Source organism: Cavia porcellus, unplaced genomic scaffold (assembly GCF_034190915.1).
Source record: "Cavia porcellus strain 051 isolate PalLab524CR breed Dunkin Hartley unplaced genomic scaffold, mCavPor4.1 scaffold_2, whole genome shotgun sequence".
NCBI classification, from domain to species: Eukaryota; Metazoa; Chordata; class Mammalia; order Rodentia; family Caviidae; genus Cavia; species Cavia porcellus.
Genome location: NW_026947485.1, coordinates 31352809 through 31377832, shown reverse-complemented (window position 1 = coordinate 31377832; position 25024 = coordinate 31352809). Strand labels below are relative to the sequence as shown.

At 39.5% G+C, this 25024-nt stretch overlaps 1 protein-coding gene across 1 annotated transcript in view; it reads right to left on the bottom strand.

Moving 5' to 3' along the window:
- The window catches only part of Chn2 (chimerin 2), a 270609-nt gene extending 245843 nt beyond the window's left edge, over positions 1–24766 (bottom strand). The window contains exon 1 of the mRNA XM_063239995.1: positions 24505–24766. Coding sequence (XP_063096065.1) covers positions 24505–24553 — 49 coding nt within the window. The 5' untranslated portion in view covers positions 24554–24766. The remainder of the gene's footprint in view (positions 1–24504) is intronic.
- Positions 24767–25024: the final 258 nt, after the last annotated feature.

Genomic DNA, 25024 nt, shown 5'->3' with positions numbered 1-25024 from the left:
TAGCTGAGTGGCACAGCATCTGCCTGGCAAGTGTAAGGTCCTGAGTTTGATTCCTGGTACCAACACAATAAGAAAAAAAAAAAATTAGGAATAGTACTGAGCTATGTATTTAGCTTAGTTGAAATTTAACAGCATCTTCCAAGAGCTTCAAAGGCATATCCTTTTTGTTATATTGACTGTGTTCACATATAATGGCACTTAATCATAAAGCATTTCACATAATTGGAAAATTCCTGAAGAAAAAAGATACATTAATGGTTAAGAAGCAAGGGTATCTCAATTGGATGGCAATTCTATCTAATCATTCCTCTTGCAGGGAGCAAGAAAAGAACTGGATTTTACTGTCAATTTCACTATTTTAGTGTTTTACTATTTTAGACAGACAAAAGAATTTTCAAAGTTTTAAGATAAGGAATGGGGCAGGAGTGTGGGATAGATGTGTCACATGTAAAATTTTCAAACACTGCTAAAGGAAGGGTAAACTAATTAAACAACTCTAGAAAACACTTTGCCAGTATTTATAAAGCTGAATATATTTTTACTCCATGGCTTGGCAATTCCATATAAGAATAATCATAAGGACATGTTTTTTGGTAATTATCACAAATTAGAAACAACTCAGGAATCTATCAGTAGCATAATAATAAATATATTGAAATAGTATATAGAATTGGAATAATCTACAGCAATGAAAAGAATGAGCCATTAGTAGACACAATATACAAAAAAATCTCAAAGCAATGTGAAATGAAATAATCCAATTATAAAATTGTTCACATGTACATTTCTGTTACACTTAATTTCCAATTATTTGGAAATTACCTAGGTATCTTTCTATTACTGAGTTCTAGTATAATGTTACACTTGTCAAAAAATATATAATGATTCCATCCTTTGATATTTACTGTGACATACTTAGCAGCCAAAATGGTTTGATTTTGTTTTTCAAATGTGCCATGAGAGCTTAAAAGAAGGATTCATATATATTTGGACAAAAATGCAGTTTTTGGGTGGAATATTCTACATCCATTAGATCAAGTTGGCTAATCATATTTTTTCAATTATTTTATTGGCTTTTATCTTCCTAAAGTTCCTGACAATGATTTTTGGGTTTGCCTATTTCTCCTTTGAGTTCTGCCAGCATCTGCTTTGTTCAGTTTCAAGATGTGGTGAAAGCCTATAAATTTAGGATAGGTATGGCCTCCTTTCATCATTAAAAAATGCCCCTCTTTATCTCTCATAATAAATCTTGCTTTAAAGCTTATTTTTTGATATTAATATAGTGACACCAGCTCACTTCAAACATTTTACTTCCAAACTTTCTATTATACGTAAACTATCTTAAACTTAGTATAAAATACCTCAAATCTAAACCTACCAAGGCTGGTTATCCTTATCCAATCTGGCATTCCTTGTATTTTCCTGGAAACCAATTATATTTCGCGTAATTACTGATAGGTTTTTTTTTTTTTTTAGATCTGCCATCTTGCAGTTTGTTTTCAGCTTATCCCATTTATTCTTTGTTCCTGCATTTCTTCTTCTTTCCATGCCTTAGCTCACTCTTTATTAAAATTATTTTTCTTCCTCATTAACATTTTAGTTGTAGCTTCTTTAATTATTTGAATGCTTATCCTAAAGACTACACAATAAATACAACTTTGATTTATTTCAGACTTCTTTAAAATAGTCATTTTATGCCTTTTTACACAACGTTCTTGAACAGCTTCCTAAACAGGATTATACCACACTAAGAGTTTCATCATTTTGGCTAGACATGAGAAGCACCAGCCTTACCTTCGTAAGATTCTAACTTTTCAGATCTGGAATGCATCCCGAGTCATTGCATTTTCAAAAAGCATCACTAACAATTCAAGTTTGAGAAGCACTGGATCAGTGTCTTCTAGAGCCTATGCTTGTTAAAATAAGCCTTAACTTTTTGTATGCACTGAAAACTTCATTTTCAAAGGCATATCGTAATAGGACATAATCTGTCAACACAACTATTGCATGACTTTACCAAGCCGCCTGCCTGCCTTCAGGAAACAATGACCTTTACAGTCTTGAGTTCATGGCCACAGCACTAATTTAAGCAGGAAAGGAGCCAATTCAGATGCTGAGAACTCTTGAGCTCTGTGGAGCCTCTGGAGCTCTATGCCTGCAGCCCTGAGTGGAACAGGAGGGTTGGCGGGATGTGTGGGAAGGGATGTCACAATCCCAAATAAGATTAAAATCACCCAGGGCCCTTACAGCTTTGTAATTAATTCCAATAAATTATCTCCTTTGAACTGTCTTATTAATGTCAGATGAAGAGAGTTAAAATCATAGCTCAGCATAGTCTTATTAATATATGAATTCTATCAGTCAATTTCATGTTTTAAACAAAAGTTATGCTCCTGATTACAAGGCCAGCTCATCAGGATGCTAAGCCATCCAGGGTGTCCTGATTAAACTGCTTTCCTGTCTACTCCTTGAAGTTCAGGAAGAGACAAACATCTTCCTGCACAGGAGCATTCGTTCCCAGCCAGGCTGAACCACTCTCTTCCAGCTTGTTTGATGCCTAAGGGGTGATGCTAAGGTGGCAAACTATCAGATATATACTTTTTTATTCAGATGTCCTGAGAAGCATGCACACATACTAAGGAAATTGTTCTTCTTTGCTCCAAGTTACTAAAGGAAGCAGCAGAATTGAAAACAGTAAGCCCAAAGAACTTCAGGGCCTTAAAGACATCCTGTAACCTACATACCAACTAAATATTTATATTCAAACAAAAACGTTGTCAGGATCCTTTCCTCTGGATGATTGACTTTGTATCTTAATTAAAATGATCCAGTGCATCACAACTTTCAAGACAGTTCCAGCTAACAAAAGTGCCAAGTTCTTGTATTTCCACAATGGCCCTCTAGCTTCTCAATATTAACATTAGCCACAATTCCAGGTTTCTGTTCCATTTACATGAGAGATTGATAAACAGCATTTGAGTAGTTTCCAAATGAACAGGGCTATCTACATGAAGGAATGTTCCGGACACACAAAGTTAAAAACATGCTGAGACTTACATAATTACTGTGTTAAAGAAAAGGCCATGGCAGAGCAATAGGTCAAATAACTACTGTGGTTTGCTCTTTGCAAGGCACAGCCTGAGGTAATATAAAAATAATTATCCACACAAACCAGATTTTCCAAACTGCTTATTTAGTTTCTAGGTCAGTATAGCAGGACAAATCCCTCTGAAAGTTCTTTACAGATGACCATGAATGGTTGGTTCACTCACATTACTTTTGTAAAATGCTGCATATGTTTAGCTGTTCCTAAGAATGTTATGTTTATTCCTCATTCTCTACAGGTTTTGTTTGTCTTTGTTTTGCTTTGTTTTTTCTCATAGTAAGTATTGGTATTAGGTTGGGGAGAAAGAGCAGATCAAAAACCATACTATTGTAAAAGCCAAACACCATCTTCATTACCATGTAATTAAAATTTAAGGTATGACATAAAAATATGTTCCAAACTACTTAAGACTCAATCTATCCAATAATGCAAACAGCATTTATTTGCATGTGAAAGTATAATTTTCATAAGTATAGATAGTTCTATGAAATCATGCTAATTTCTTTCGTTCCAATTTAACTTGTCCTCAATAATCTGCTCACAAAATTTCAATGACATTATTTTGTATTGATAGAAAGAAAATTGATACATCACTTGGTCCTTGACATTCCCAGGCTACAACAATAGTCTCATAAATGTAAAGCATCTTCTGTCTTATCAGAACTAGCTTACTCAGATGCTGATTGGAGACAGATCCAAGCACAAATGCAGGCAGGGGCCAAATCCTTGCCAAATGATAAGCTAAAAGGTGACAAAGAAGGAAATGTAATTTAATAACTGAAGATTCCCACAAAGAGACAATAGACCGTTTAAGAAGACGCGGTCAGTGGATTTCAAAATGGGCACATTCGCCCCACTAAGTAGTAGCGATAGATGCAGTTTCTGGCAGGCTTCCAACCTTGTCAATTATCTCCATCCAGCAGTGCTCTTTCCTGGTGGGATTTCCACCTCCCCCAGTGTCCTTTACCAATTTCCCCAATCCTAATTGTCTTTTCCTTTCTCTCAGAATGCTGCCGTCTCTGTGTCTCTAGAAATTAATCACTATTTGAGAGATTAATTGGAATTTTAAGATTATTAATTGTAATTTTCTTTTCGTCTTGCTTTTTTAATTTTGAGGGAAAGCTACAAGGACTTTTTTTTTAGCAACCAAGACGTGTGTTAAAAGAAAAAAAGAGAGACATTCCAGCTTCTGAAAAGTAGTTGATTCTCTGACATTTGGACTCCAGCTTTTCAGTCATTCCAAATGAAGAATTAATGAGGCTTAGAAGCTCCACCCAGGGATTTTTCAAAACTTGGTTTACATAGCAATATTAATTATATAAAACTATTAAAAAGTTAAATGATATCATTTCCACTCCTTAAGAGAACTCTTTGATATTCAGAATCAATTATTTAAGGAAGAGAAATAAATAACTTTAAAGCAAAATAAAAGATATTGCCCAATCTAAAACTTCGTCCTGTAGACTATGGTCCTTTGACAATTTTCTTTCCCTAAGGGGAACTGAGTCTGCCTTGTGACACAAAGACATACACACAAATAAAGACATAATTTTCCATGAAAGCAAATCTTCATCTTTTTTTTTTTTTTTTTTTATCAGTACCGGAGATCGAACTCATGACTGCGCGCTTATAAGGCAGGCGCTTATGCCGCTGAGCTAAATCCCCAGCCCCAAATCTTCATCTATAATAATATAGATCAAAAAGTATAGTATTTTTAAGTCTTTCTTTATTTACTTTTGTCTTTTTGAGACAGGATCTTACTGTGCAGTTCAGGCTGGGTTTGAGCTCACTTTGTAGTCTAGGCTGGTCTTGAACTTGCAACAATCCTCCTGCCTCATCCTCCTAAGTGTTAGAATTACAGACGTGAACCACCATATCTGCCTAGTATTTTTAATCCTTCTGTAGCCAGAAGTAAATGTCTCCTGGCACAACATAAACAGAAAACTGTAACTCAGAAAAAAGAAAAGGCCTTGGGAAACAGACTTAGACTAGTTTGCTCATTTTAAAAATGCCTTTCTTTGGACATTTTAATAGTTCTGACTCCAGGCTAAACAAGACTCTAATTGGGATATCGAGGCCCCCCAAGACTGAAACATTTACAGAATCAGGGAGAAGGAGAAACTGCGAGTCTCTCTTCTACCCAGAACTACATAAGCCGGGAAAAATGGGTGCAGTGGACACAGCCTTCCCTTTCTATCTTCCTGTCTCATCATGCCTGGTGCCACAGTTGTAAGGGTTCCCAGACAGAACTTTTGCTGGCATCTAGGAGAAGCTACAAAGATCTCAGACATGGCAACAACTTAGGAAAGTATTGGAACAATTGGTGCTTTGATTCAGAATACAAATTTTACAAACTTTCACAAAGTCCACACTGAGTCCCAAACTTTGAACTACGAACACTGCAGCAAACGTCTCCATTCATTTAGCCATTTATCAAAAACATTTAAGACTCTATGACATGCAGGTCCTATTAGCAGCTGATGAGCTCAGTGTTACAAGTGGCTGCTTCATATTTCATTATGTTCCTAGAGCCACGCGGGATGGCTGGCATCAACCATTCATTCAAAGTTTGGGGAAGAAAGAAGAGAAAAAAAAAAAGGCTAAGAAGATAAGACCCAGGGTATTGCCAACACCCTAGCAGTTTTATAGATTAATATTTGCACAGCTAGGTAAATAAGGAACAGTGAATAGTGGATTAGTACATATTATATCATCTACTCAAACATAAAAATATTTATATACCTTCATCTGAAACAATAACTATTACATGTGTTCAGAAATGATGGTGGGGGGTAATGGGAATCAAACTCAGGACCTTGTGTGTGCCACTGGGCTATATTCCCAGCTCAACAATGTTTTCAATAATGTGGCCCTTATCAAATTAGTCTCTGGCCAATAATTTGTTAGTGAAGATTATGGCAGATACCCCAAGATGAGCACGCCACTACTGGTTGAGGAAAGGATGCTCGTGGAACAGAAGGGACAAAATAATTTCTTAAGAACTGTGACAAATTCAAAGGTCTCTGTCAAAGAGGTAATAATGATTCAGAAAGCCCTTTAGTCTTGGTAGAGATGAAGGTTCATAGAAAAGTGCTTACCACCTATGGCCAAAAGCGAGTGAGAGACTGGAAGGCTAAATGAAAGGTATGGTGGATTGATAACTGGTAGTCAATTTGTAATACCAGCTCAACCGAATTGGTACAGTGCAGTGTGGATTGCTGCCAAGATACAAAGGAGAAGCAGAGTGGAAGAGTTTAGTTTAGTGTTGTTGGTTCTCCTGTTGCCGTTGGTTCCTCTGGAGGAGCCTGTCAAGCTTCTTTCCTAACATGAACCTGGCTGTTTTCATTGTCAGAGAAGCTTGGGACCTGTTGTCACTGAGAGTGGCTGCAGTTCACTTTGGAGGAGCACTGGTCTGTATTGCTTCCTGCCTCCAGAGGGAAACATGGTGTGCTGTTCAATCTCCCGGAGAAGCTTGTGCTGACTTCCGGATATAAACTCGGCTGTTCTGATGGTCAGTGGAGCCTGAGACCTCATTGTCTCTGAGGATGGCTGTGGTACTTTACAGGGGGGCCCTGGTCCTTACTAGGAGCATTGCTGCCTGGCTCCACTGCAGAACCCTCAACCTACTGGCATAGACTTTCTGGATTCCACCGCTGACCTTTGGGCCTTCCCAGCACAGATTCATGAAATAGATTTGCATGAGTCATTGTCATGGGCTCTAGACCTTCAGTTGGACTCATGGAGGTCAATGTCATGGACTCTAGGTTTTCAGATGAATTCATGCAGGTTATTGCTATGGGATCCAGGCTCTCGGCTGGATTTTCTAGGTCTCTGGTGCGTGGACAGATTTCCTGAAATTGTATTTAACTCTTTGGGTGACCATAATATAACAATTCTGTAAATCATGTATTGTCTTGTTGTCCTTGCAAACCCCTGACTACAACAACTTTTGCACTGAAAAAGAAACAAAAGTGTTAACAAATACATGAAGGCCTGAAACAATGCTAAGTTTCTGAAGTGATGCAAAGATGAGTAAGATCCAGAGCCTCACTCAAGGAGTTTACTGAATCAGGAGTTTACTGGATCAGTCAGGAGCCCCAGAAAAGGGAACCATATGTAAAGATACATGAAAGTACCCTAGGGGAGCAAGACTGAATTGATTCCTTTTGGGGAATAAGAAAGCATTTCTCCATCAAGGGCTTTGGAAACCTCCAGAAGCATCATCTCCTCAACAAGCAGAAAGAAAGCATGAGCATAACTTCACTGCTGCAAGGTCACTTGTATTTCCTTTCACAGACCAGTGTGTGAAGACAATGCAAATCAGACTAAAGTGAGGGAAACATAGCTTGTGTAAGTGCACACACAGATGACAGTAGTGCAATATATGTTTTTTAGGAGTCTTTATCTTTTAGAGATGCCAGCTGGAATATTTAAAGATAAAATGACCCAAGCCTGAGATTTGCTTCCAAATAATCCAGGGGATAGGTGTGGAGTATATATGAAACCAGGCCAAGATTTGACCATTATTGATGAGTAATGAGAAGTTCCCCATATTTTTCTCTTCATTTTAAATGCATTTTAAATGCTCCATACAAAAGTAATTTTAAAATATGAATTGGAATACAATCAACTATTTAGGAAAATATATGCTGAATATACAGAAAAAGATGAAAACTTTAAATGATGATCCAATAAAATAGTGCTACTCAGTACAACAAGTTAATAAACAAAACCACCTGGAAAACTCTTTTATTCAACATGACTACAAGGCTTCATATGATACCGTGTGGACCAGAACCTTGCCATGGAAAACGAAATGTAATCTGCCTTATTTGTGGAGTTTCAGGCCAATTTATAATGTTTGTCAAAATAGCAGTCATGGACCTATAGCCGAACTTGAAATTAACCTGTGGATCCTAAATAGTTTTGAAAAATGAATAAGTATAAACCCAACAGAAAACACAGTATCAGAGTACACCACACATGACAGAGTAGCACTTTCTGTAGAAGTATTTCTATGTGTATGTACATGCATGTGCACATATGTGCATGTGCCCAGGTATATGTATGCATGCAGTTTTTGTGTTTAGTCTACTCACAACTAATAGCCAGAGTGGGTCTATTAAAACCTATGTCAGATCACAGCATTCTCTTTTAACACCATCCAGAAACAAACAATCTCACACAGAATAGAAGGCAAAGTCCTTATGATAGCTGAATAGGTCCACAAGGACTTACCTGCCTCCTTTCTGCTAGTCTTATTCTCCCTGCTCATCCTGGCCCCCGACTCATTTCTGGTCCTGGGACATCTGAAATACATTCCCATATGGGCTCTGTCCTTCTGTCTGGAAAGCTCTTTCTCTGTATCTCTGTAGACGGCCTCCTCACTCTGAAATGTCATCTGCTCAGTAAAGTCCTTCCTGAACACACACTTTAAAATTCATACCCTTGGTCGCTTGCATCCCTCATCTCCCTGCCTACTGTATGTTTCCTTATAGAATGCATCACCTTCTAACATACTAAACAAATAATATATAATTATGCAATATATGTGTAACCATATTATATAGTTACATAATTTAGTAATATATATAATTATATCTAAAGGAATATATTTATATGCATGAATTATATGTAGTTTATTCTTCTTTTTCTTCTCCTTTTTCATTTTTGGTACTGGGAATCAAACTCAGGACCTTATGCTTGCCAGACAGGAGTTTATAGTTTCTTTTTCTTGCTAACTTCTGTACTTAAAATTTACATTAGGTCCAGAACTGTTGTTTGTTTTCCTCACCGCAGCAATATCTCTAGCAACTAGACCAAAGCAAATACTAAATATACACTGAATGCATTTTATGGATATGCATGGTGTGTGTTTGTGAGCAAATGTGTACTGGATTATGACATAAAATGTATTTCTCACCATGGGTCATATTCATGAAGTTCATAAGGCATTGCCCTGGAGGTCCCTTGGGATATCTCAAGGCCACTTAGAATGGGGACTAAAAACTGATGATATTACACACATCCAACAGCCCTTCACGTCTTATAAACTGAGTGCCTGGAATCAATGATGTCAATGGTAATTGCTATTTGAAGTATGTGTGATGCGGGTGGAGACACGGATTTTCCCTTGGGGAACCACTACAGTGCTATAAATTGGCAAGAGGAAATAGGCAGAATCAGAAAATAATAAAAGTTTCAAGACCTCACAGATGATCTGGTCCAATTTAATAGTTCTGCAGATGAGCATCAAAGTTACAAAATGATGTCACTTGCCCCAAGCCACACAAAACATAAATGCTGACATAGGTCTAGGGTAGACGTGGGTCATATGTCTCTTCATCCAGTGATCTCTGCACACCCTACAAAACAGGAAACTGCTCTCCAAAACCCTTGGGCCTGTTTCTTTGGAAATAATTTGAGAGTTTTTCTCCAATTAGGTGCCAATCATCTATCTAGTCTATGGAGTCCTGACAATTTGCAGGGATCTCTGTTTTAAAAACAAAGAACTGCTAATGATAATTATTTCTCATAAATAAAAGCCTTAAAAATTCCTTGCCATAGCAACCAGGAGGAGTTGAATCATCTATCATTTCCTCACTTTCTAATAATAGTATTTTAACTTTATCAGGCCCAGGGATGAAAGCCTGTCAAGAATTAAACCCTTTAACCTTCACTGTCCTTCTTTTCATTAGAGCTAAAGAGTCTATCCATTTTTAAATTAATGGACATACATTTTCCCATGACCATAAACAAAGCGTTTTAAACTATAAAGCACTAAGGAAGAACAAAGCATGAGCAAAAGCTGTCAGTCACCTTAATTTGGTAGAGAAGCAGAAGCAGTTTTCCAGAGAGTGATATTATTATAAAGAAAATGACTGCAGTAATTACTGAGTCTTCAACTAAACTATAGGAAGCTCATTGCTTGGAAAGTCAATGTGTTTTGCAGTACTCTTAAGAGATTCTTAATGACTGAGGACTCATGACCCAATTATGGAAGACATTGTTTTCTTCTTCCTCTTTCTTGACCCTACTCTGCTCTGTCCAATTATCCTCACCCCTTCAGGAAAGACTCACCCACCCTCATTTCAGGAAATGGTCATGACTGGATCCTAAGAATCTGTATCCTAAGAATCTGAATCCCTTGCCAGTTGGTGGTCCAGATCACTATTAGTCACTTTCCTGGAGCTGAGACAAAATACCTTAACACCTGCAATTTAAAGCAGGAAAGGTTTATTTTGGTTCATGGATTCAGGAGGTTCATTCCATGGTTGGCTGAGGCAGAAACAGTATGGTAGAAGGGCATGGTAAAGGAAGGCTGTATACAAGCCATTGCAACCAGGAAGCAGCAAGAGAATGGAGGAAGCAGAGTACAATCTTATAGGTGACACCCTCAGTGACCCACGTCTCCTGTTCATTCAGCTATGAACTCATCAGTAGATTATATTGATGAGTACAGTGACACATGATCCAATCACATTCCGGAAGCACCACATTTGGACACATGAGACTTTGGGGGTCATATCAGATCTTAACCATAACAATATCTAAGCATGTGAGAAAACTTCAGCCAATGAGTCAGTTGGAAGACTGCTGGGGAGATGAAAGTTTCTGAGACTGTTTTCCTATTTTCACAGAGCTAGGAGAAAGAGAGAACCTTTTTTAGTTTCTAGATATGATGCTAGGATATGACGCTGTATGGTTGCCATGTTGATACCATAAGGAGAGAGAGGCTAAGGACAAAACACACCCCGCAAGAAGTCAGAATTTAGAGAACTATAAAGAATAGACAGAGCTAGATGCCATAGTGTACAGACTCTAACTTGGCACTTTAGTTAGTTTTCTGAATTTTCAGCCAAAGCACCATAATCTGTACAGTAATTGCACTCTTGTTAGGAAGTGGGGAAGTGTACATGTGTTGTACATGTTGGCATTAGCAGGAGAAAAGTCTGCTTGAACAGCAGGTCCCAAGAACAGCAATTCTTTTGTTAGAATTAGCTTAGCCTGTGACAGTAGAAAGTAGGACAAAGGTATAAAATCTGTACCTGGAGTGAGAGGTCCAAGCAGCTACAGAGGCCAGCATAGAACACCGTACCTTCCCATGTGGGCTGCTGTCATCGGGGACCTGGGGCAACCTGAGCTCACCAAAAGAAGGATACAAACAAAAAAATCTACTGTAGCCTATAAATTTACTTCCTCCTCTAGAAAGCAGGAAAATACTCTGAGACCTAAACAAAAAGAACTAAGAAAATGTTCCAGTACTTTCTCTGTCTTCACACTCCCATGAATAAGCATTTATTTGTATTTTGTAGAAATTACTAGAAGAAGAAAGTTGTCCTAGGGAGAGAAAGAAGGCATACAAACCATGGGCAGCCTGACGGAGACCAAGCCATCCTATAAACTCAGGCCACTGGACACTGAAGCCTATCCAAGTAGACAGCTGCCCGGGGACTCTATTTCCCAAAGACACCGGTAATTACCTCCATTTGCTCCACACCAGGGCCAGATCTCTAACAGACAAAAAGGGTATTTCACTGGCAGGGTCTCTAGATATAGAGAAAGAGGAGGGCCTCTGCACAGCCCTGTACTCCAAACCAGCAGGTGCTTAAAAGAAGCTTATTATTTGGCATCAACAGAATGTACTCTATGTAGTACTAGAAATTTTCCTATTTGTCTTCATTCATAGTTTAGATACGTTCTAATCAAATGCATTGTTCTTTACTCATTCAGGGTAAAAGTAAATGTCATCAGAACATCAAAGACAGCTGTACCTGTGTAGTATTTTAGCCTTTCTAACAAAGTATTTGTAGTACAATGCTGTGATCTGATGTGATCAAACTGTGTCGGCTCTTTGATTAGAAACAACAAAAGAGGCAGTAAAAAATATCCTTGGAAACGTCTGCACAGGCAGTCTGCACATCTGGAGGGAGCACTGGAAGACAGCAACAGACCCATCGCTGTATTAATAATATTCAGGAGCACTGGGGACACAGTGGTGACACTTGGTTCCTGGTTGACTTATGCTGTACTTTAAGGGCACAAGAGTGGTGCCCAGGGTTTGGAAAGCCGGATAAAAATCTAATTAACTAGTCATGAGAAAGGCACTAATTGCTTTGCCCAGCATCAGCAAAGGAGACCTGCTGCTTTCCCTCATTCTTTAGGTGGATGGAGGATACCGAGGCCCATGGGGGACACGGGAAAGGAGGCATTTGTCTAGCGGAAGCTGAGCTGACCTGAACCAGTGCAGAGTGCAAGCCCCTATGGATCCATCTGAGGAGGTAAGGTGCTTGCAGTACAGTAAGATGAATGTGGAAACAAAAATGGGAAGAGAACCTCCAGCGTGCTGACCAAATTATCGGTGAGTCTGGACTGTAATGTTTTCTATCTGATTACAGATCCACAGAGGAGGAACAGAACCCATGGGTTTTTTGTGTCGGCTCACTTTGTAACCATTTGCCTTCTTATTCTTACTGTTTATTTTTTTGGCATTTAAAAAATAATGGCTTTAATGAGATACAATTCACCTATCCTGCAATTTATCTGTTTTTAAATGAACAATTCAGTCAGTTTACATCTATTTACACATATGTTCAGCCAATACCACAACTTTAAAAATTTTCATTACCCCAAAAAGAATCCCAAACCTATTACACTTTCCGTTCCCCACCACCCTCCCACCTCAGGAAACAACCAATCTGTTTGCTGTTTCCATGATTTGCTCATGTAAGTGGCACAGTAAAATATGCAGTCTTTGGGGACTGATTGCTTTCATTTAGCATAATGTTTTTGGGTTCTTATATCCCTTTAAAAACATCTCTGTAACTTTCCATGTTGAACTCTAGTTTTACTCCTTATATTTTATGTGTGTGCTTTTCATTTCTAAAATGTGCTTGTGAACCTCAAATTAAATTGAGAAGACCCGATTCACAGAAGATCATGGAATTTTGTTGGGAGCCTATTGCCACTAAGTGTAAATAACATGTATTATGAGTTTCCTTTTAAAAGCTACTTTTCTGAAAACTGTTGATGGCACATGGCTAATACGATGGGAGATGTGTTCTTACAGAACTTATTTGCATAGAAGACATAAAAGAGGGGCTGTAGTGCCACTGCTGTGATAGAAGTAGATTCATTCACCCAGCATTCAGTTCTGAGAGCCTCCTATACGCCAGACACTGTGTGAGACACGGGGTTTCAGCACTGAACAAAGCAGATAAATTTAAAAGGCTGCTTCTGAGGAGTGTGGATTTTAGTGGCACGTGGTAAAACTGCTTTAAAAATAAAACAAGGGAAGCAAAAAGTTCAGGGTAATGGTCACCTTTGAAAGGAAGAAATGAAAGAAGATGGGAATGGAAAGAGAAAAGAGCACAGAGAAAGATGGAGAAATATGTGATGCTCCTAAACTGGGCAGTGCCTTCTTTGTAATTTGTGTTGCTATGCTCCCTAGCTTGCATGTCTATCAGAGATATTCCATGGATGATGGTTCAACTTCACACTGCTGCAAAAGTGATACACATTCAGTAGTAACTGTTCTTCAAATATGAAATTTCCATTTTTTTCCTCAGGCTGGGAGAAGCAGTAGAGTCTGTTGATTTTAGGCAATAGCTATGAACTACAGCTGTCAGGCAGCCACGAAGGAATGTGGGACCATCCACACCCTAAAGTGTGCTGTGTTGTTAACCTGCAGTGTTCAGTAGGTTAAGTATATCTGGTGCATTTTCAATTTAAAATATTGTAAGTTTACTGTGAGTTCTTTGGGATGCAAACTGATCATAAATTAAGGAGAATCTGTATTGAATATAACATACTACTTAATTTTCAAATAGTCACTCCTTTGGATGAAAAAGTATCAACAGTGTGTCCCCTGGGACCGTCCAAGCTAATTTCAGGTGTCCTTGAGAATGTGAGATGCACATTAGCATCTTACATAGAATAGGAAAATTCTAAAATGGTTTGATTACACTGTAATGGTTTGAAAGGTTGTGAAAGAGCAAGGTAATATACCTAGCGGAAATAATTCCAGATATCATAGATCATGAGCTCGGAGTGATTACTTGTCACCCCCAAAAAGTAATCTCTTCTTAGAATATGAACTTCTTGAGATCAAAGAATTTTATGTTTGGTTAAAAGAATCTTTTCTTTCTTTCAGAGACACATACATACTTAATTTTCACAGCCTGTATTATTAGCCCATTTTACAGAAACAGAGATTCAGGTTTATTAATCAATTTATTAGCCAATTAGCCAACTAATGCTAAGACCAGATTCCCAAATTTTGAGTATCTGACACACAAATTCAACATGGTTCAAATGAACCAATATTTACTTACGAAACCAAAGAATGGATGTTAGAAACAAATTTCAGAAAGTTAAATGTAAAGCCATAGAAAGAAATAGCCATCCAATCTATGGTGGAAAATGGATGGAACTCAATACTATAAGAAGGAACACAGCTGAAACTCCAGATGGATTCAGACATGTTTCCAGGGACTCTTGAACGACAGATTTATAGTCAGCTATTTATGCAAGCACAATGTCTGCAGGACATCTCTACTCTAAAAGCCTGCTATGCATTTTACAAAATACTCTCCGAGTGCTATAACTAGGGTTAGAAAACAGAGCCACTCACTGTGGCCTTAGGACAAATGACATTCTAACTTAAAATCATGTCTTACTTGTGTAATTGCCTAGGATTTGTTGCAGTTATTCTTAATCTTAATCTGATATTAATTATTTCATCAGAGTTTACAGACCCCTGTCAGTTTATTTTTCCTCCGAGGAAGAATTGCTATTTAGAAAAAAGATATGTAGTTAGTTTGGTTGTGTAAACCAGTACAGGGCTCTCATGTGAGCAAGTTCACAAGACATATTCATGTCACAGAGAAAACAGCCTCATGTGCCCTTGTCATAGAGCACCTTCAACTCTAGACTTTGATCACAAGGGCCATAGTAGCAAAGATATCTGACTTGAACCTATTAGGCCTCCAACCAGAAGCTAACAAATCAAAGAACCTACTGAAGGAGACAATACAGTGTTTTCTTTGCATATGAAAGCCAGCAAAATAGTATTATTTACCTAATAAACATGGTTTAACATTTTCATTGTCTGTTGGGACAAGCACTGTAAAACAAAATGGCTAATTTTCTTATAATAAAGTGAATTTGAATGAGCAAATTAAATCAATATTAGGCAGTCGAATTATGTATATTAACATCTACACATCATTAGCATAATCCCAAATGAATTACTTCATTATTAAAAGTTATGCTAGGCCTTGACTTTTTATCTCCCATGGTATCTGCTTATATAAGTTTGATTAGAAAAAAACTGTTGCCTGAAATCTAATCCACTTCCATTTGCTTTTACACACAGATAGAAATGTACAGATATACTTGTATACTTGCATTATGAGTACAAGTGTATTATGTGTACACACATGCAGATTCATGGCAAGATGCCTCTTTACAAAGACTCTCAGATAAGCACTTTCTACACAGGTAGAGAGAAAATGTGTCCCTTGTTTCTCAACCTCTCTTTCCAACTACATAGTGTTGTAGGCTTTCGTTGGAAAGAAAGATGCACATAAATCTAACAAGCAAACATCTTAAGATGAATTGTAACGAATCATAAGCAAAACAAAAACATAAAGCCTGCCTAACCAAGAATCTGATAAGTGCTCCAACTTTTTCAATGTCTAAGACTAAACTTAGGACTTGGCAACTAGGTTCTCAAATACCTTGGTGGACACAGGGAAAGTTTTAGGCTGGGAAAGTGTCCAATACTATAACCATGAGAGTACCAGGCAGTGAGTCAGCACGTGTGCATGGCAGATTCTGCCATGAGCTGCAGTCTCTTGCTGGATTCATCCAGCCAGTGCTGTCCAACCCAAAGACAGTGTGAGCTACCCAGGTGATTTCAAATATTCTAGTAGCTACATTAAACATTCTAAAATAAATAAGTTACATTAATTTTAGAATGCATTTGATTTAAGCTAAATGTCATTTCAATATATACTCAATATTTTTTAAAGGTATTAAACAGTCACTTGCATCTTCTTGGTTCTAAATCTTTGAACTCTGGTGTGTATTTTACACTTGAAGTACATCTCAATTCAGACTGGTCATGTTTTGAGACCTCAGTGGCCATATTGGACAGGACAGGTCCGATGTTGAGAATCAGGCTTTTAGCAACCAGTGTTGCTACTCCCAACACTCTGAGCACTGCTGTGTTAGACTTATCCCTGAAGACATATCCTCACTTCCTATGTCCTCTTTATCACATGGTCTCTCAGTTTTATTCCCGGGAAACAAAATCACTTAATCTAAAGCATTTTACAGTGTTAAGAATGGCATTATGTAAAATAATAAAGAAGTTATAGGTTTTATTTCCTTGAAACGGTCTGTACTGTAAGGGTACAGAGGACAGTGATGGGCATAATGGAACCCAGGAACTGGGCCTGGATGAGAAAAGACTTGCATAAGATTATGCAGCAATTCTGTAATTCATTCTGTCCTAAATCTGTAGTCTGAATTCACATCGATAAAGAATAAGCCGTACATGGCACAGTCTTCTGATTACTATAGTTTCTGATCTCTATGACCTCAACATCCACCTCTTTTTTTGATAGTTGCTTGATATTTTAAAGGTATCTTCTCACTTTTCTACTTTTGTTGTACTTGAAGACAGTAGCAGAAGTTCAAAGAAGAGAACGGCTTCCTTTTCTTAGGAAATGTCATGTTGCTGAATCATATTTGCACCATTTCCTCCCAATTAAATGAGCTTAGATTTCTGAAAACTAACTTATTCTCAAAAAAAAAAAAAAAAAAAGCGAATGCATTTGCATTGCCCTTTAAGTGGACCTCTTGCAGAAGCAAAGTATTTCTAGCCAAACTGTTTACCAATGCCAGGATGGTAGAAAAATCTCTTTTAAATAACATGCTTGGATATGCCTCTAGCAATCCCAGTCCACAAATTCACAATTTTCCTATTTTCTTTATGGTGATTTGGAAGAGATACAATTGTAAGATCCAAATTTTTTCTGGACTTGAGCATTTTTTTACTCTTTGAAGATCAAATTACACTCACTATGGATTTATTTCAAAATAAAATTGAGTTACCATTGGGAAACAAGTATTTTTAAAAAAACAACTTGAATCAAATCTCAGGACTAGAGGAGTTTTATAGACATTTTATTGTTCTTCCCAACATCTTCTGCTGACTGTCCTTCCGTAGTTTCCCTCAAAATTATAAAGGAATGACTTTTTAAAAAAGCAGTTTGTGGAATCATTAATATATAAACTAAAGAGCAAAAGGCGGAAACACAGAACTGAGAGCGTTTGATCAAACTTCTCAGCCTGTTAATTTTAATTATGTCCCTGTCTCAGAATTATGCCAGTATTGTCAAATAGAACTTTCTGGCAAATAATAAAAAATTTTCCATGTCTGTGTGGTCCACTATGGTACCTACTGGCCACATGTGTTGTTGAGCACTCAAGAGCCACCTAGAGTAACTGATAAAGTAATTTTTTTTTTACATTGAAATTCAAGTAAGGACACATGGCTAGTAGTTACCATCACAGGCGGCAGAGGTATAGTTGGGGCTCTGTACCGCCATAGGCATGACAGCCTTGAGATCTAAGACCCATTTAAAATACAAAGCACTTTATGATTTCTTTTTTGAAAGTATTAAATAATTAAACAGAACAGCCTCCATGAAGCCAGACAGAAAAGAAAATGTCTGCTAGAAACTCTCCAAGGATGAGCTACTCTTTGAGATGAGCCAGGCAGGGGGATGGAGAGTTGATGTCATGGGAGCTTAGGCACCGGGCAACAGTTCCAGCTTTACCTCTGCCACCAACTAGCTGAGGGGCACTGGGAAGTCCTGAGTTCCTTGGGCCCCAATCTTCTTACTGATACAATGTTCGAACATGCTAAACAACCTCCAGGGGTCCTGCCTCCTTCTAACCCAACTCAGTCTAAATGGTCTCATTCGGAGGTGGAGCCAGCTTAGACATTGTGGATTTTAAATGATATTTTATGCTGCTGGTATTACCTTGCAAAAGAGGGAGATGCTGGGTAACTTTAACAGGCTGAATTGTTAAAAACAAGGCAATACTGTAATTAGACCATGTTGCATACACTAAACACCAAGCCTCCACAAAGATGAAGGGTTAATTGTAAACAAGGAGAAAAGCAGGATATTTGCACAAACAGCAGGTGTCCACTTCTTCCTGGATGCACAGGAGGAAGCTATCCCCGCCACAGGTCAATGAGCATGTCACTGGAGTCTCAGAGGACACTGGACAGTCTCAGAGGTCTCTGGCTGGTTTCCTCTAGTCACTAAGACTTTAAATAAACCTCTGCTTCTGTTAATAACTTTGAGACACATCACAGTCTCCTGTCACACCAACCACTCTGCACTGGAGAAACATAGGCGTCCATTCTGATCCTCTGACCCAAATCCACGTAACAGACAGAATGCCAACCTCCTTTCCTTTCTCACATGCCAAATGGAAGGAGAGTAGAAGTCAGACATAATAGTGGAGAAATGGAAAAGGAAAAAAGGAGGGAAGGAAAGAAGGAAGAAAAGAAAAAGGGAGAGAGATATGGGAAAAAGAAAAAAACCATTTGTTTTGAAAACTAAATGACATCTCAGAAGCTATGAAATGCAAATACATATATTCATAAAAGATAAATGATTTTTGGGTGATAGGTGGATACTATTAATTGTATGCTCATCAGCACTAGGTCTATTTTTCTTTCTCCCTAGGTATCTTGGCAGGAATGTTGACCTTCTGGCAGAAAACTCTTTTCCAAAACATACCAATGGGACATCGCTGATGTATAGGTTTTCCAAACAAATGTTCAGTTAGTTTCACCACTGTGCACAAACAGGAGACCCTGCCAAGCAGCAGAAGGCCTTCAGCAGGGCTAATACTTGGGCCAGGACCCAGGTGGCATCCCAGAGAGCACAACGTCCAGTTAAAGTTCACACAGATTGGCCTTGGGAAATATCTGCTGTTTATATTCCGCAAAGTTGAACAAATGAGCAGAGCCTGAGAACTCAGGTCTATCATCTAGCAGTTTGCAAGGCTGAAGCAAGAGGATCACAAATTTAAGCTCAGTCTAGACAACTTAGAAATTTAGTAATACCCTGCCACAAAATTAAAAATTAAACATGGCCTTGGATGTAGCTCAAGGTAAAGGCCCTAGCACTGGGTCAGTCTCCAGTACTGAAAAACAAAACAAAACAACAAAACAAGTTGAACAAATGACAGACTCACCCAATACAGTTCATAGGGTTGGTGGAAGAAACTGGCATTTCAGCAAAATACACAAATCAGTGGACTTGTGAAACACTGAAATATTGTACTAGTCAGCTTTCCATTGCTCTGAAAAAAATCCACGTGATAAACTGATTCAAAGGAGAAGACATCTATTTTGGCTCATGGTTTCAGAGGTTTCAGTTCATCGCTCCTTGGCTACATTGCTTTTGAGCCTATGACAGGACAGACTCTCATAGCATGCAACACATGACAAAGGATGGACAGAAGAGAGAAAAAGAGAAAGGAGTTGGGGTCTGATAGGCTCCTTAAGGACCTGACCCCAATGACCTAGCTTCTTTCACTAGGCGTTACTCCTAAAGGTTCCGCCAGCTGTCAATAGTACCACCTAGCAGACCATCCCTTTAGCATGCGGCCTTTGGAGGACATTTAACATCAAAACCGTAACAAATATGCTTCAGAAGGGTATCTCTAGCTCTCAGATTCTGTGTCACTAGGTTCATCTTAGTCACTAAAAAAAAGGCAATGAAAGATACTAAGTTAAACTGAATGATGGAAAGGACATCAAAAAACAAGGACCAGTGGACATCATCTAAGTCAATCTCTCTCACGGTTAATGTCAGCTTACAAAGTTTTTTTGTGTGTTTGATTTTTAAATCATAATTTCTGTGTATGTGATTTAAAGTAAAAAAGGTAACCAAACCTTTCAGCCAACCTGGATGATTGTGAAATTTAATTGCCAGCAATTATTATTAAAGGTACAGCAGTTTCTTTTACCCATATATGAATATTCAAGAAGAGAATTTTTGAGCAATCCAATGGCTCAAAAGACTTCTCAGTATGCATGTGTTTCAGCCATGACACCCTGTTTTGTGGAACAGAAGTCATGGAGTTTCTAATCACATGTATATGAGTCTTCCCAGAATAACTATAGCTTAGGTTTGCCTCCCACATATCGGAATGTGGAAGGCTTGTGTATGTCACTGGTCATGACTCCAAAATGATGAGTAAGGGAATTTCTCACTTATCGTTTCTAGGTTCAATGCCAGTGTGATAGTAGAAAACAGCATTATCTACCTGGCCCAAGTGCAATAAAATACAGATAAATAAATACCTCAATCCATTTAGGAATGGTTTTTTCCCAATTAAGTTTTTGATGACTCTGCATACAATACTGATTTTATCTTTTTCTATTTGCCTTTTAATTTATAAAGTCTATGTTAACTTCATAGTGCATGCCTATCATCCCTCAGAAGGCTGAGGCAGAAGGATCATTGGGAGTTCAAGACCAGCCTGGGCTGCAAAGTGAGCTCAAGAGCAGCTTGAACTGCACAGTGAGACCCTGTCTCAAAAACGCAAAACAAAAACAAAAAAGGAATGTGCTTAATGTTTTCAAAATCTTACCTTCCTATTGGGGTGGGGGGTACTCTTTAGTATTTAGTATTACACCTTGTTCAGTTACTAGAAAATATCTCATTTACTTATTACTTTGCTTGGATTGATTTTATTCTTGCCCCTATGAAATTATCCATTTGGCAATCTTACTACTAATATGTAAAAAGTTCTTACTTAAATTTATAAAAATAAAGATAACCCATGATTATGAAGAAAACTGTTTTGCAAATCAGCCATTATTTGTTTCAGACTTTAATCAAGTACCATAGAAAATCTTATGGATAAGGGCTTTTTTGTGATTTAAAATAATAAAAGTAATCAAACTTCTTGCCAATCTAGGTGATTGTGAAATTTCATTACCAGCCGTTATCCTTCAAACAAAGGCACAAAAATTTCTTTCACAGATAATTGAATATTCTAGAAGCAAATTTCTGAAGAGTTCTCAGGGAATGTATTTTTAAATTAATTTTAACTTGATTATTTCATTTGTTATGTCTCAGAAATGTGGAATAAATGACACATGTGGATGTATATTTGAACAACAACAAGTGAGAGACTATTCTCAGAGAAGTCAGACGACTTCCAGCTTCATACTGAATAAACTCCTGGAGCTTTACTCTTCGTGCAAACCAACCAAACCTAAATCTCCCACAACTCTCCCTCCACGATAGGCTTGACCCCTGTTGAGTTCCTCTCCCTATAGCCTAAATGCTATAGAATCAATTGTTCCTTTTCTGGTGCTCCAGTCCCCACACATCCTATGGCTTCCAAAACTGTCCCCTCAAGCCCACTGCTACCTGAGCAGACATAAAAATTTCTGCGTCAGCAAACAACAAGTGGTCCAATTGTCTGTGCATATTCTGCTTAGAGGCCTCTAAACATGACTGTCTAGAGAAGAGTACCCACCAGGAAAGAGATCAACAGGTCTAAGGAAGTCTTAGCAATAAGGTCATCAGCTGCCCCATCTCCATGTCTTTGCCTAAGTTCTTCCACTTCTTGAAATGCTTTTCTCTCCCATATGCATTCTGGAAAAAATTCTGTTCATTCTTTAAGGACACACTCATATGTTACTTCCTTCGCCACTTCAGAATGAAGCAATCATTTTCTCCCCTGTATTCTGCTTTGCAGAAATCATTTTATTAAACTGGAATACAAGTTGATCTTTGCCTGCCTGTTTTTCCCCTCATGATAGTGGGAAAAATGTTGATTCTTTTTTCCAATTCCAACACTAAACTGTGCACAAACCCAGGGAGACATTCACAGATTACTTGTTTGATGGATCCCAAAACTCAGAGCCAAATTATCATGTGATAGTGGAAGCAGGTTTTATGTGTTTTAAACTTATTTCTATACCTATAGTCTAAGCCACTGTTGAGGCTTGGAGAAGTTAACTCATCCCAAAGTATCCAGTGGGCCAGTGGTAGAACCAGAATACAAAGACAAAGATTACAGAACTTCAGCCCTAGAAGAAATTCTACAGTTATCTTTCTTCTTGAAGCTGAAGCTTATAACTGACTGCCTGGCACATAGTAGGCCCTTTAAAATGGTGATTAACAGGTTGATAAAATGCCCTAATCTCTCAGAATATGACCTTTGCTGGGAGAACCCAGCTGTCATGATGAACAGGCTCTATTCTTTTTCACCCAACACCTCTCATAGGTGTGAATTGCTTGTGTGGTGTGAATTATTCATGATTCACACAAAGCAAGTGTGCTTAAAAAGAACAATAATTCTATATTTTTTCAAGACCAGTGCATGAAGAAGAGGTGAGTTAGGCAATACAGGTTCACTGGTTAAGTTAATTCACACCAAATAATATATCCATGCCCACTTTTTGAATTTCGGCCTTCTTGCAATTTCATAGTTTCTGTTAGGATTTAAAATAGTGGCGCATAAAGCAGGAAAGAGAACCATCTTAAGCATCCCTCTTCTATCTGCAAAGCAATTACTGTCATTTTAAAGCTGATACCATGTGTTTCAAGCCACTATACTCTTCCCACAGCTGAGTGAGGATTTTCAAACAGGTTTCTTAAAACTGTAACAAGATCTCAAAATTCAGATGCCACAGCATCTATAATTTATGCCATCAGTAAATCACGTGGAAACACTTTCTCCTTGTCCTTTCTCCATTCTTCTGTCCCTCTGCCATTGCTCTCCCCACCAGTTCACTTTTTGTTGGGCAGTTTTCTGAGAGGGATAACCATACAGTAAGAGGAAACCAACATCACTGTATTTTAAATTCAATGTTAGTCAACCAAAATGAATTGAAAAGCAGCAGCAGTGGTTTGAGGGTACTAAAAATAAGCTGTAGCATTTGCTGAGTTCTCAGAATGAAAACCACAGGCGGTCAACTTGTTGCTGCTTTTAATAAGATATGAGTGCTCTGCCCCATTGGCTGCTACTACCAGAAACATGAACTATATCACACATCTAACACTATTTTTTTTTTTTATCAGTTGGCAGTGATCAAGAAAGGAAGTGTCATTTCCCTGGAACTAAACTGTCCAACAAAGATAGCAGATGGCTTTCAAGTGATCATCTTGTGACACATAACAACTGCCCCTTAGTCAAATTCACCTTGCATTTATGATTTAATTAGTTACACATCTATAGATGTGTAACCTTTGCACCTGAGATGCTTTCCAGTGCTTCCAGAAGGTATTTCTTCTTTGAAGTCTAATTTTGGGATAGTAATGAAAAGAACACAATAGGACATAATATAATATTAATCTATTGAGTATTTCCATTCAAAACATTCTGGACCCTCAAACACTGTATACCACATTCAATGTCTAATTTGCTATCCCTTTAGGATTTGTTATGAAAGTTTTCAGTGACCAGAGAGGTAGAGGAATTCTGCCTGATGCATCATTCTGATTAGAAACCTGTCATATTCAGAAACCAGAGGGGTTGGTTCTGTTGATTTCTACTCTTTCAGATTCATTAGCAATTTTTTTCTCTTCAATTAGACCTGCTGGTCATGGGAACGCTGAAAGAAGCCCTCCCTTTGCTCAGGCACATAAGGAGGGGGGAAACCCCTGTATGTCTTGAAAGTAAAATTACAGAGAGTACTACAAGAAAATGTCTAAGGAGCCACATAGGAGAATCTCTCACGCATACATTTCCACCCCGTACACAGACACTCACACTTGTAAACGTGCCAAGAGTCAGAGGCTGGGCTCGACCTCCTTTCCCTAACCTACTTCAATCCAGACTAGAAAGACACACTCTCTTTATTACTGCTATCTCACACCCGTGTTCCACGCGAGTGGCTCCACAGAGCTAATTTCTGAAACAAACAAAGAAAACCAAGTGTGCGAGGAGCCAGGGTTTTCTCCCCCCTGCTTCGGATGTGGGCACCTAGGGTGACGGCGCTGCACCGCTAACCCTCCCGGCGCCGACCTTCCCCGCCCCGCCAGCCTCCGCGCCAGCAGCGCCAGAAAGTGCGAGCTGCCCTGCTCCTGCCCCGCTAGCCCGCCGTGCCGGAGCCCCAGCGCCCCCGCGTCCGCACACCCCGGGCGCACCGCTCTGCCACCTCTGCCCGTCAGAGGTCGGGCGCGGAGGTGCTGCGGGCACCAAGGTGCTGGCAATGGCAAACCAAGTACCGCGCTGGCCGGCTTCCCCGCGCCCAGAGCGCGGGCGGGACGGCCACAGGTAGGCTGTCCCCATCCCAGGGCGCGGGCAGGGCGAGACCGCGCCCGGCGGGCTGAACTCACCGGAGGACACCGAGGAGCCGGACAGGCTGGAGTTGCTGGACGCAGCCATCTCCGCGCGCCCCCCGCGTGGCCGCTCGCTCAGCCCCGGTGCGTGCGCCGCCGCCGCTGCCCTGGCCCGGCCGCCCGCAGCCGCCGCGGCCCCCAGCCCATGGCAAAGTCCTGGGGACGCGCAGAAAGCGGCAGCCTCCGGACTCTGCCTGCACTTCCTGCTCCGCCAGATGACGCGCTGCTGCCGCCGCTATTTATTTGTGGTTTCCGTCCCTCTCCGCGCCTTTGCACGCTTTTCTCCGGGTGTTGGGGAGTCGGTGGGAGCGAGGGGAGACCGAGCGGTGGCCTGGGCGGGCGGGCGGGCGGCTGGTGGCTCCAGCAGAGCCTTCCACCGTCCGCGCTCCCCGGGGCGCGGCGGGGACCCGGGCGCCCCAGCGGCCCCGAGCGGCTCGGCCAGCTCCCCGCACCCTCCCGGAGCTCCCGCCTCCGCGCCCGCACTTCAGGCAGCCCGGGGCAAAGGCAGCGGGAGACA